The 13813-nt window shown below is 47.1% G+C and overlaps 1 protein-coding gene across 3 annotated transcripts in view; it reads right to left on the reverse strand.

Moving 5' to 3' along the window:
* LOC134345477 (unconventional myosin-VIIa-like) overlaps nt 1-13813 on the reverse strand; it is a 218210-nt gene that overhangs the window by 168220 nt on the left and 36177 nt on the right. For all 3 annotated transcript variants that reach the window (XM_063046193.1, XM_063046192.1, XM_063046195.1), the window contains exons 7-10: nt 11474-11616; nt 9856-9969; nt 8053-8206; nt 1036-1112 (exon numbers count right to left, since the gene is read on the reverse strand). In XM_063046193.1, the coding sequence (XP_062902263.1) occupies nt 1036-1112; nt 8053-8206; nt 9856-9969; nt 11474-11616 (488 nt within the window). The remainder of the gene's footprint in view (nt 1-1035; nt 1113-8052; nt 8207-9855; nt 9970-11473; nt 11617-13813) is intronic.

Below are 13813 nucleotides of genomic sequence, written 5' to 3' on the forward strand. Positions count from 1 at the left end.
TAGGGTCCCCTCAACACCACCACTGACCTTGTGGTGGGAGGGGAGAGTCAGCACAGTGGTGCAGTGGGTAGAGCCGCTGCTTCACGGCTGCCGAGGCTTGGGTTTGGTCCTGACCTCGGGTGCTGTCTGAGTGGAGTTTGCATGTTCTCCCCTCACTGCGTGGGTTTTGTGTGTATCCTGCCTTTCTCTCACACCCCAAGACATGTGAGTTGTTAGGTTAATTGGCTGTTATAAATTACCCCTCGAGCGTGGGTGAGTGGTTAAATCAGGGGGATTTGATGGGGATGTGGGAAGAATAAATAGAATTAGTGTTAGCTAATGTTTGGCTGTCAGCATGGACTCACTGGGACAGGGAGCTGTTTTCATGCCGTCTGTGAGGTTCCAAGAAGTGAGGGGAATGGAGAGGTTTTTTGATGCTAAGATTTCAGAGTGCTTTTTACGTCATTGCCAGAACAGGTTAGAGAGGCCAAGGTGCTGGGTGTGAGAGGGATGGGTGGGGTTTGCCAAACAGGTGTGATGAATCCCACCTTACATTGAACATAGAATAGTACAGCACAGTACAGGCCCTTCGGCCCACAATGTTGTGCCGACCCTCAAACCCTGCCTCCCATATAAGCCCCCACCTTAGATTCCTCCATACACCTGTCTAGTAGTCTCTTAAACTTCACTAGTGTATCTGCCTCCACCACTGACTCAGGCAGTGCATTCCACGCACCAACCACTCTCTGAGTAAAAAACCTTCCTCTAGTATCCCCCTTGAACTTCCCACCCCTTACCACATTTCTTCCACCACATTTAGCAGCAAAGCTCAAACGCAGGCCTCGGTCTCAGTCCAGTGACGCCATTACAATAGACACCACGGGAGTTAGAGATGTGGTATCAGAGTACCACAGGGACAAAGATGGTGCGCAAAGTGCCATGAGGAATGGGTCATCTTCCTACTCACTCACAGGCACAGAGATCAGCCTATTCCCACGGGCTCTTCAGTTCTGCAAGAAATCACGCCAGGTATTTAATAAGGACCGATTTACTTACCTCAAGTAACTTGGTTACCATGGAGAGGTGATTTGAAGGCAAAAGCTCGCAGCAATCCAAGTTATCAGAGACTGTAGCTGTGGAGGAATATACAAGTGAGGACAACATGAGGTCAATGGTGAACTCTGAAAACATAAAGACATTATACTTGTTATTCCTGAGATCAAACTGATTTCTGGCACTCTGTACTTGTGGGCTCTCTCTCATGTAATCACATATAAATCTTCCAAAACAATAACATGAGGGCTTTTAAAAGGCCTTCCTTCCTGGAGACTTAAGGATTCATTCCCTTGTGAGAGGGGCATGGCTGCAGAGAAACTAATGGAAGCCAGTTTTAGAGTTCCAAAGGTTACTGATCAATGTGTCTGGTAAATTGAATGCAGTGTGTGTGTCTGTGTTTGTGAATGTGGGAGAAGCGTGTGTGTGTGTGTGTGTGTGTGTGTGTGTGTGTGTCTGTGTGTCTGTGTGTGATATGATACAAATACAAGTGTGCATATGTGGGTGAAATTTCTGTTCCTAAACACTGAGTTCACCAGGTTTGTCAAATTATTTTGTGGTTCTTGGTGTTTCTGCTGAGTTCAGAATGTTGGCTGTAAAATGCTTTATGGTGCAATGAGTTGTGAAAGATACTCCACGAGTTCTGATACCTCAAGATCCCTGGTGATATAATGCTTCTAGTACCATAGAACATAGAAACATAGAAATCTACAGCACTTACAGGCCCTTCAGCCCACAATGTTGTGCTGACCATGTAACCTACTCTAGAAACTGCCTAGAATTTCCCTACCACATAGCCCTCTATTTTTCTACGCTCCATGTAACTATCTAAGCGTCTCTTAAAAGACCCTATTGTATCCACCTCTACTACCGTTGCCAGCAGTGTATTCCACACACCCACCACTCTCTGTGTGAAAAACTTACCTCTGACATCCCCTCTGTACCTACTTCCAAGCACCTTAAAATTATGCCCCCTCATGTTAGCCATTTCGGCCCTTGGGAAGAGTCTCTGGCTATCCAAACGATCAACGCCTCTCATCATCTTATACACCTTGATCAGGTCACCTTTCATTCTCCATCACTCCAAGGAGAAAAGGCCACGTTCAGTCAGCCCATTCTCATAATGCATTCTCTCCAATCCAGGCAACATCCTTGTAAATCTCCTCTGCAATCTCTATAGTATCCACATCCTTCCTGTAGTAAGGTGACCAAAACTGACACAGTACTCCAAGTGGGGTCTAACCAAGGTCTTATATAGCTGTAACATTACCTCACAGCTCTTGAACCCAATCCTATGGTTGATTAAGGCCATCACACTATATGCCTTCTTAACAACACTGTCAACCTGTGCAGTAGCTTTGAATGTCCTGTGGACACGGACCCCAAGATCTCTCTGATCCTCCACACTGCCAAGGGTCTTATCTTTAACACTGTATTCTGTCTTCAAATTTGATCTACCAAAATGAACCAATTCACACTTATCTGGATTGAACGCCTTCTGTCACTTCTCAGCCCAGTTCTGCATCCTATCGATGTCCTGCTGTAACCTCTGATAACCCTCCAGACTATAAAACCAATGTTGTAAATTTCACCAAAATGGGGCAGAATCTAATGAACACATTCACTGACAGTGCAATAGAGACAAACGGGTTCGACTCATCCCACTGTAATGGTGGAAAATCTCCCCAACTAAATTTCCACCTGCCCCTTGGATGACAGGAGGTGTGGCACCCTTCTTAAGCTTCATGACATTAATCCCCCACCAGCCTTTTACCGGTACCTCCTCGTGTCCTCTAGTTATCCTGTAACTTGAAATGATGCATCCTAATCTTTCATCATCACCAATACAGACACCACTTCTGAAGGCAAAAACAGCAAGATTTCTTACTCAAACTTTGCGGTTTAGGAGTCTGTCCTGAGGTATGGAGATGAGCATGGGGCATGGTACTCCAAGTGTGGTCATCCTTAGGTTCTCTGTAAATTCAGTATTACCTTCCTCCTTTTAAAATGTTAAGTTCCAGGAAATAGCTTCTTCTTCCCCATCCTGCATTCTTTACAGTTTTAGATGGCTTCTTGATAAGTGAGAAGGTGAAAGGTTATTTGGACAGGTGGAAAAACAGTTATTTAATGTCAGAGCACTTCTTGGTAAGTGAGAAGGTGAGGGGTTATTTGGACAGGTAAGTGAGAAGGTGAGAGGTTATTTGGACAGGTAAGTGAGAAGGTGAGAGGTTATTTGGACAGGTAAGTGAGAAGGTGAGAGGTTATTTGGACAGGTAAGTGAGAAGGTGAGAGGTTATTTGGACAGGTAAGTGAGAAGGTGAGAGGTTATTTGGACATGTAAGTGAGAAGGTGAGAGGTTATTTGGACAGGTAAGTGAGAAGGTGAGAGGTTATTTGGACAGGTGGGAATGCAGTTATTTAATGGCAGAGCAGATCTTTCTTCCTTTCTCATTTATTTGTCCAGTCTCCACTTAATTGTGATTCCTCTACCTTCTTTAATCCCTCCGCAGAGGAGTGAGTTCCATATTCCCTATGATCTTTGCGGAATAGAAGTCCTTTTGGAATTCCTTATTGGATTTCTAGGTTGGGGTTACATGAATTTTATCAAAACCCAGACATTTTTAGCTAAATGTAATCAAGTTCACACTGTGAATTCATTGAAAGGCGTGGAGTTGAGAGTCCAGGACTTGGTGTGACAAGGTCCTTCATGGGAGGCTAATCCAGAAGATTAAGATGTGTGGGATCCACGGCCATTTGGATTCAGAATTGGCTTGCCCATAGAAGACAGACGTTATTCCAGCTCAGATCTGATGATGTGAAGACCCAGAGACCCACAGCAAATTGTGTTGGGGGTGTGTGGGTGGACGGCTGACCACAAGAAAATACTGATATTGATCACTGGGCCATAGGAAAGGCAGCTCACCTTTAAGAACATCTTAAGACCTGCTTCAGGCACACATGATTTGCAGACAAACTTTATGCCAGTGAAGTCCCATCGAACATCACCTGACACCAATGCATGTGTCCAAGCACCTCTGTCTTATGTTTGTCACTCACACCAAGTCCTGGACTCTGGTCCCCACGCCTTTCGATGAATTCACAGTGTGAACTTGATTGCATTTAGCTAAAATGTCTGGGCTTTGATAAAATTCCTTTCCATGTGGTAAAACATATTTCATCAACAAAGGAATTTCAAACCTGTGACGCTGAAATTAAGCAACACACATCAAAGTTGCTGGTGAACGCAGCAGGCCAGGCAGCATCTCTAGGAAGAGGTACAGTCGACGTTTCAGGCCGAGACCCTTCGTCAGGAGTCCTGACGAAGGATCTCGGCCTGAAACGTCGACTGTACCTTTCCCTAGAGATGCTGCCTGGCCTGCTGCGTTCACCAGCAACTTTGATGTGTGTTGCTTGAATTTCCAGCATCTGCAGAATTCCTCGTGTTTACGCTGAGATTAAGTTAGCGTTTGCACCCTTTGTCCATACATCCATCTCTAAGTGTCTGTGCTCTGTACTGTGTTAATTTGTAATCTGTTGTTCTTTAATCTGCAAAATTCAGCACCAACTTCCAATTCCCAAGCCTAGGTCACTCACAGAAGGGATGAACAGAAGTCCCAACAACAATCTCACATCAGGGTAGACAGGGAGATTGGAGGTTGAAAGCAGGCGAGAGGTTTAAACCTACGTAGCTGAGGTCAGTGCTGGTTGAACTGAGTGGGATGACGGTGACAGGACACAGAGGTAAAGGAGGGGGTTGAGGGAGGGGGTAGGGTAAGAAGCTGCTCGGATGGGCTCGGGGTGGGGGGCAAAGGCAGAAACAAAGGTTTCAGCACAGTACAGTGGGGTCAGCCTGTGCTGTGAGGGTAGAAGCAGGCAGTCAATGATGGAGCAGAACCAATGCTGGCAGTACGTCTGAAGGTCTAATGGAGGTCTATAGAGTTGTCCGGTATGGTGGCCATTGGAGATGGAGGGGAGGACTGGAAGTAGAGTTGTTTTTGCCGGCAGTGTGAGCCGCTGTAGGGGCTGTGGTGAGATCAAGCCAGGTGACAACAGCTTACACCCAAGTGTCAGAAGATGGAAGTGTTGGGTGGGTGGGAGTCAGCAACAGTTTCCTGGGAATTCCAAAGTAACACGACAGGATGGACAAGGTCAGACTGTCTGAAGCGGCAGGAGAAGCAGACAGAGAGGAGCCAACCCTGTTTTAATGGGTGGATGGGCAGGGGGAGGTCATTATGGGATTATACCTTATACCAACCACTTACATCCCAGAGCAGGAGATGGAGCAATGAAGATTGGGGATTGCCGACCTGTGACATTTGGGAACTGCAGAGGGTACACGTTGGCAAGGACAAATGGGTCAAGAAGATGATATTTTGTGGAGGGTAGACTTGGAGAGGAAGAAAAGAAATCATTCACTAAATCAGCTGACATGGGTGAAAAAAGGTGCTGGGCAACCAAGTAGTTAGTGGGGCTGGGTTTAGGGAGCAGGTTATGTTCAAAAGACCATAGGTGCTAAGAACAAAAGCAGTCTGCCATTTCACGAGGAAGTTTTATATGAGAAGAAACTCATCCACATTGCACACTTTATTCAGAGACCAAACTTCTAACAGTGTACAGTAAGGTGAAATACCCTCCCAGCATTTACCCTGTTAAACCACATTAATTCTGATATGCTTCAATAACCTACATGTTACTTAGCCAGGGAGAGTTGAAAGGAAGGCCTGAGAGGACATGGGAGGAAAGCTTGAGAAACCGATGAGCTCAGGGCTTCCACAAGGTGAGCTTAGGGGAGGCTTTAATTGCAGGGCTAAGAGAACCAGAACCGAGAAGGGAGATCACAGGTAACGCCTTCCCCACCGCTGAGCACATCTATACGGGGTGCTGTCGCTGGAAAGCAGCATCCATCATCAAGGATCCCCCACTATCCAGGCCATGCTTCCTTCTCACTGTTGCCATCAGGAAGAAGGTACAGGAGCCTCAGGACCCACACCAGCAGGTTCAGGAACAGTTATTGCTTCTCAACCACCAGGAAGAAGGCACAGGAGTCTCAGGACCTTCACCACCTGGTTGAGGGACAGTTATTACCCCTCAACCACCAGGCTCTTGAACCAAAGAGGATTAACTTCACTCAGCCCAGCCCAACACTGAACTGTTCCCACAACCTCTGGACTCACTTTCAAGGACTCTTCATCCCAGGTTCTCGATATTTATTGTTTAGTTATTTATTATTATTTCTTTCTTTTTGTAATTTGCACAGTTATATTTTGCATTTGGTTATTTGTCAGTCTTGTTGGGTGCAGGTTTTCATTGATTCTATTGTGTTTCCTTGTATTCGCTGTGAATGACCACAAAGAAAATGAATCTCAAAATCTGCTAACATATATGTACTTTGATAATAACTTTACTTTGAACTTTGAAAGGAAGGAATAATTGGTAGAGGCTGTTAACTAAATAGTCTCAACGTGAGTCACTCATGGTTTAGGAAGGGATAGGGGAGAGGTTAAAGGTGACAGTGTACAGTGATACAACAAACATTTTGCTGAAGAACTCAGCAGCTGAGTGTCATCTACTGAGGTTTCAGATCAAACCCTGAATCAGGACTGAGCTATCCCTGCAGATTGTTTGTTGGTCCAGAATCCAGCACCAGTAGTGAAGAAGGGAAGCTCGGGTGATCCGAAAACTGTGGGCTGTTAAGTCAGAGAGGAGAGCAGAAACCCACTCTGCTTCATGCAGTGGAGATATAAACAGGCTGTCAGTATTCAGGGAGTTCATTGGACTTCAGGGGTCTGAAATGAAATGCACTTAATGAGAGCATCAGAAGCTGGAGATGGAAGGTCAAAGCTCCTAAATTGTACACGTTAGAAGCTTAGAGCCAGTGTAGAGCCAAACACTGAGCAGTTGGAAACAGAAAGTACTGTTAGCTGGGGGAGCTGGGCTGATGAAAAATCTTTCTTCCTCTGCCTGGGCGTCTTATACTGTATTGGTGTACGTTTAAAAAGAATATAAAGAGAAAATACAGTTGTTGTTATTAAATTGTTTCAGTAAGAGACTGCATGGTTTGTTACCATGAAAAGTGGAAGTGCAACAACCATACAATAGAGGATGTTACTCTGAGGCTGCAATAACACCCATTACTGAAAAAAGTCCTTCCTCTGACAAAAATAGCTGGAAAGAAATCTGTGTTGAGACTGCAATTCTGCAAAAAGCAGATTATTATCTAAAGGTAGAGAGGCCGCAGATAAGTGAGGTTCAGGGAGACTTAAGTACACAAGTGACAAAAAAAAGTTAGCAGGCAAGACCACCAAGCAGTTAAGATGGGAAACATCATTTGGCCTTTATGGTGAAGTGCTTGGAGTTTAAAAATAGGGAGGTTTTGTTGCAAATGTACAGAGAGGCAGCACCTGGAGTGCTGTATACAGTTTTGGTCCCGGTTTCATTACCTACACAAAGATATAACATCAGAGCCAGTTCAAAGAAGATTCATCAGGTTAATTCCTGGGATGAGGGGGTTGTTCGATCCAGAGTGGTTGGATAGTTTGGGTTTGTATTCTTCAGAGTTTAGAAGACGGATTGACTTATTGAGACAGGCAAAATCCTGAGGGGGCTTGCAGGGTAGATGTTGAGATGTTTTCACTGGTGGAAGAGTCTTGGACAAGGGGACGTAGCAGCTAGTCATTTAAAACTGAGGTATGTAGAGATTTCTGGAATTCTCTGCCCTGAAGAATGGTGGAGGTCAGATCATTAGAATGCTTTATGATGGCAGTGGATCATTTCTTGAAAGATCAGGGAATTGTAAGCTCTGCAGAATTGGGACAAAGAAGGAGATGAGGTCAATCAGTCCTGATCATATTGAAGGGTTGAGGAGCTAAGTGGTCTACTCCCACTTCTATTTCCTGGTGTTCCCATATTCCCAGTATCCCATAGCCCACAGGATACAGTCAAAATGACCACATGATTAAGTCTACTCAATCATCTTACCAACCAGTGGCCTTGCCTGCCACACTCTCCTGTTTGTTCATACCTTGAAACTTAAGGTTACCCAGGTGCAGAATTGCAGCCAGTAGTTTGTTAATTTCCCATTGGTCTTTATCTGAAAACGTCAGGATTTTCATAGCTGAGCAAATATCAGCGTAATGTTCTGCATCATCTTGCCCAACACAGCTTGTACAGTTACCCTGCAGGAAAACATCACACTTTGTGGATACTGAATGTGATTGTCCTAAATAATAACCATATTACCATAACTTTGACTGAGAATTGCTACCATTTACCACCTCCCGACTAACTCCAGTCAACCACTGCTTTCACCTGCGGTGGCAGAGGTAGTGCAGGTGGTTCCAGCGATCCAGGTTCAGTCCTGATATCCGGTATTGTGTGCAGTTTGCATACTCTCTTTATGACACTGTGGGTCTCTCTAGTTCCAAGTGTAGGTGCTCTGGTTTCCTCCCAAATTCCAAAAGGCACTGGCTGGTAGGTTAGTAAGCTTCTGCAAATTGCCCCTGGTGTAAAATCTTGGGGGAGTTATGGAGAGAATTAAGTTGGATTAGTGTACATGGTTGATGGTCAGCATGGATTTAGTGGGCCAACATGCTTGTTTTGGTGGCTCTATGAATCAGAGACATAGAAGAATACAACACACACACATACAGGCCCTTCAGCCAACCACCCTACTCGTCTCAGCCCGTATCCCTCCCCTCCTTGTTCATCTTCAATGTAACTGTCTCAACTACTTCCTTTGGCAGCTCGTTCATATACTCAGCATTCTCTGCATGAAAAAGGTGTCCCTCAGCTCCCTCTTAAATCTTTCCCCTTTCACCCTAAACCTAGGTTTGGACTCCCTGATCTTGGAGAAAAGACTACTATGGCCCTGCTTATCAGTGCTTCATATAGACTCTCTATCGACGTTCTATTCTAAGTGTTGTGAACATACTGTATGTTTCATTCAATGCATTTCTTATTAGTGCCACACAAGGCACACAGCCTACAAAGCTCATCAACCTGAAGTGTTACTTATTTTCTCTCTTCACAGATGTTGCTTAACCCGCTAAGTATTTCTAACATTTTCTATTCTCATTTCAGATTACTAGCATCTGTAGAGTTCTTCTTTGTTTGAAATTACATCCCACTAAATCCATGCTGACCATCAGCTGTGTATCTCAATCCCATTTTATTCTCCCCATAATTCCCCCCCCCCGCCAGATTTTACACCTGGGCAATTCACAGCAGCCTATTTAAACCACAAAGCAATGTGAGATTAGTTAAATCAAATGTAATCACAAGGCACTGCAGATGCTGGAAATTTTGAATAAAAAGCTTCTGGAAATGCCAAATAATTTTACTGCTGGAAATAGTTCTGATCTAATGACCCAAGTATCTGGTCTTGTATTTTTTTGCATCTCTTTCAGCAATTTTGTCCCTTTGTGACGTTATAAAAAGCAGCTCAGTGCCAGCTGTGGATGGAGGGGCTGTGTTTTTATGAGACAGTCATTACTGCTTGCTTTTACAGTGTATAGAGATTTCAACCTTCCAGTATACTATTTTACACAATATAGCTTTTCTTTAGAAACAAAAGAGCAAGTCTGGTGTCGCGACGGCAATTCTGAATCAGCCCATTACTTCCAGCCCACTACAAGCCAGTCTGCTATTCTGTTCCATAGCACTTCATGCTAATCAAATCTTGTTTCTTCACAGAGCTTAAGATCTTATGAATAAACATTGGATGGAGAAGCAAGGCCGATTTTCCATCTTATATGTACGGCACAAACTCACAAATGGCTCTATAGGTTGGAACAACAGCTGGCTGCTTACTGATGCAGCAACTCACCATGGTGAGATAGTCAAATTCATGTGCCGTGCCCAAACTGAGGAGTTTCTTCTTCTCCGTGTTCATGCCCACCAGCAGACTGTAGAATATGTGGTAGTTCCTCTCATCTGGAGCCTGGATGGAGCACAGAACAACAAAGAGAGAAGTGGCAAAGTGGATAATTGAGTAGCAGCCACAGCACAGTGCTGACTCAGCACTCATCTACTGAGAGATCAGGTCACTTCCTCACCAAGCAGTTAGGTTGTTTCAGCCTCCCTAAGCAAGTGTTAATTTCGCCCAACACCAACCCAGGAGCTCAGTAGTATCGACTGTATGTAAAATTCCAGGACACCACTGATGCTGAAATCTGGAGTGAATAGCAAACTGCTGGGAGTCAGTGGGCCAGGCAGAGCTTGTGGGGGAAATGAAGAGTCGATATTTTGGGTCGAGAGACTGTAAGGCAGAGGAAGGTAGCCTTAAGGAGGGGAGGACAATCCAGACAAAGAGGGACAAGCAGATCACTTTGTTCTTCCCTGAGCCTCTGCCAGTGAACTCGCCACTGCGGTCAGGACTAATGGATCAAATGTCTTACAATACAGAAACAGGACATTCAGCCCATCGAGTCCATGCTGATATCAAGTAAACATTTACTATAATCCAATACAAATCCCATTTCCCTCCACCGCCCCCCCACCATGTTCTACCAGTCACCCTAAACAACAAAGTTTAACTTGGCAGCTTGCACATCTTCGGGACGTGGTTGAAAACTGGAGCATCAGTTCTGTCCACACAGAGGTCAGCACTGAACCCAGGTCTCTGGCACCGGGTTAGCTCTTCTGTGAAACACTGCAGCCCCAGATCTTCTGTTAAATAAGCAGAGCGCTCTTGCGTGTGTGAACCAGCTCTCCTGCTTCATTCAGCCTCCCTGCTTGCAGAGTAGTTGCTGACTGAGGACTAGAACATCTAGGAGATCAGACGTGTGGATCTGCACTAATCTTAAAATGGCACACAGCTACCATGTGTGACCAAGCTGAAGGTCCAGCGGTTACACCACCCCCTCCATGCTTTGAGTAGAGAGTCTTTTAGCTGTGGTTAATGGCACAGCTCCGGATAGTGGAAGCACCCAGGGAACTGGGATGGTGAAAGCTGCTCTGAGCCTCGAACATGGTTGGAAACAGGAGGAGAATGCAGAAATGTGGAGCAAGGGTGCAGATCAGTGGGAGAGAGGCACTGTGACGTGACATCACCCTCAGCCCCTTCCTCTCAGCAGTGGTTGTGGGGCCCTGTCTTAAAGCATCAATGTTGTAAAATATCCAATATACTGCTCCTTCCACCTTTGAAAGGGATAAATTTTCTTTAAATGCAGCTTCATGCGGAAGACGTGCCTTTGCATTTGATAGACTACATGTGGATCATTACTGACACATCGTGAATGTGTCTCACACTGATCTGCTGTCACCAAATCCTCTGCTCCTATGTGATGGGATGCAGTTGTGTTGGGCTGAGGTGGGGCTGCAGAATCTTTGACATGGTCTCACTGGTCGAGCAAGTGTCACTAACCACGGTGAAGAGTTGGCCCTTGGTGATGTGGGAGCCTCTCCGTGCTCATCCAGAGGAGGACTACAACTCTTACCCCTACCTGTTGACACACTCGGGATTTCTCAAGCAAGTACTGCTCAATCTTTGCCCCTTCTATCATCCCGTCTCCACTGAAGAAAATGTCAATGTACTTCCCAAAGCGACTCGAGTTGTCATTTTTCACAGTTTTCGCATTTCCAAAGGCTGAGGATGAAAAATGTAGGAACAGCATCAGAGGTGTTTACGTTAGTCAGGTTGGGTATGGTAACGGTTCGACGCATGCCGGTGGGATCGTATCAGAGGTGTTTACGTCAGTCAGGTTGGGTATGGTAGCGGTTCGACGCATGCCGGTGGGACCGCATCAGAGGTGTTTACGTCAGTCAGGTTGGGTATGGTAGCGGTTCGACGCATGCCGGTGGGACCGCATCAGAGGTGTTTACGTCAGTCAGGTTGGGTATGGTAGCGGTTCGACGCATGCCGGTGGGGCCGCATCAGAGGTGTTTACGTCAGTCAGGTTGGGTATGGTAGCGGTTCGACGCATGCCGGTGGGACGGTATCAGAGGTGTTTACGTCAGTCAGGTTGGGTATGGTAGCGGTTCGACGCATGCCGGTGGGACGGTATCAGAGTTGTTTACGTCAGTCAGGTTGGGTATGGTAGCGGTTCGACGCATGCCGGTGGGACGGTATCAGAGTTGTTTACGTCAGTCAGGTTGGGTATGGTAGCGGTTCGACGCATGCCGGTGGGACGGTATCAGAGTTGTTTACGTCAGTCAGGTTGGGTATGGTAACGGTTCGACGCATGCCGGTGGGGCGGTATCAGAGGTGTTTACGTCAGTCAGGTTGGGTATGGTAGCGGTTCGACGCATGCCGGTGGGACCGTATCAGAGGTGTTTACGTCAGTCAGGTTGGGTATGGTAGCGGTTCGACGCATGCCGGTGGGGCGGTATCAGAGGTGTTTACCTCAGTCAGGTTGGGTATGGTAGCGGTTCGACGCATGCCGGTGGGGCGGTATCAGAGGTGTTTACCTCAGTCAGGTTGGGTATGGTAGCGGTTCGACGCATGCCGGTGGGGCGGTATCAGAGGTGTTTACCTCAGTCAGGTTGGGTATGGTAGCGGTTCGACGCATGCCGGTGGGGCGGTATCAGAGGTGTTTACCTCAGTCAGGTTGGGTATGGTAGCGGTTCGACGCATGGCCTGCGGGGGGGGCCGGTGGGGCGGTATCAGAGGTGTTTACCTCAGTCAGGTTGGGTATGGTAGCGGTTCGACGCATGCCGGTGGGGCGGTATCAGAGGTGTTTATACCTCAGTCAGGTTGGGTATGGTAGCGGTTCGACACATGCCGGTGGGGCGGTATCAGAGGTGTTTACCTCAGTCAGGTTGGGTATGGTAGCGGTTCGACACATGCCGGTGGGGCGGTATCAGAGGTGTTTACCTCAGTCAGGTTGGGTATGGTAGCGGTTCGACACATGCCGGTGGGGCGGTATCAGAGGTGTTTACCTCAGTCAGGTTGGGTATGGTAGCGGTTCGACACATGCCGGTGGGGCGGTATCAGAGGTGTTTACCTCAGTCAGGTTGGGTATGGTAGCGGTTCGACACATGCCGGTGGGGCGGTATCAGAGGTGTTTACCTCAGTCAGGTTGGGTATGGTAGCGGTTCGACACATGCCGGTGGGGCGGTATCAGAGGTGTTTACCTCAGTCAGGTTGGGTATGGTAGCGGTTCGACACATGCCGGTGGGGCGGTATCAGAGGTGTTTACCTCAGTCAGGTTGGGTATGGTAGCGGTTCGACACATGCCGGTGGGGCGGTATCAGAGGTGTTTACCTCAGTCAGGTTGGGTATGGTAGCGGTTCGACACATGCCGGTGGGGCGGTATCAGAGGTGTTTACCTCAGTCAGGTTGGGTATGGTAGCGGTTCGACACATGCCGGTGGGGCGGTATCAGAGGTGTTTACCTCAGTCAGGTTGGGTATGGTAGCGGTTCGACACATGCCGGTGGGGCGGTATCAGAGGTGTTTACCTCAGTCAGGTTGGGTATGGTAGCGGTTCGACACATGCCGGTGGGGCGGTATCAGAGGTGTTTACCTCAGTCAGGTTGGGTATGGTAGCGGTTCGACACATGCCGGTGGGGCGGTATCAGAGGTGTTTACCTCAGTCAGGTTGGGTATGGTAGCGGTTCGACACATGCCGGTGGGGCGGTATCAGAGGTGTTTACCTCAGTCAGGTTGGGTATGGTAGCGGTTCGACACATGCCGGTGGGGCGGTATCAGAGGTGTTTACCTCAGTCAGGTTGGGTATGGTAGCGGTTCGACACATGCCGGTGGGGCGGTATCAGAGGTGTTTACCTCAGTCAGGTTGGGTATGGTAGCGGTTCGACACATGCCGGTGGGGCGGTATCAGAGGTG

Source organism: Mobula hypostoma, chromosome 4 (assembly GCF_963921235.1).
Source record: "Mobula hypostoma chromosome 4, sMobHyp1.1, whole genome shotgun sequence".
In the NCBI taxonomy this organism is placed as follows: domain Eukaryota; kingdom Metazoa; phylum Chordata; class Chondrichthyes; order Myliobatiformes; family Myliobatidae; genus Mobula; species Mobula hypostoma.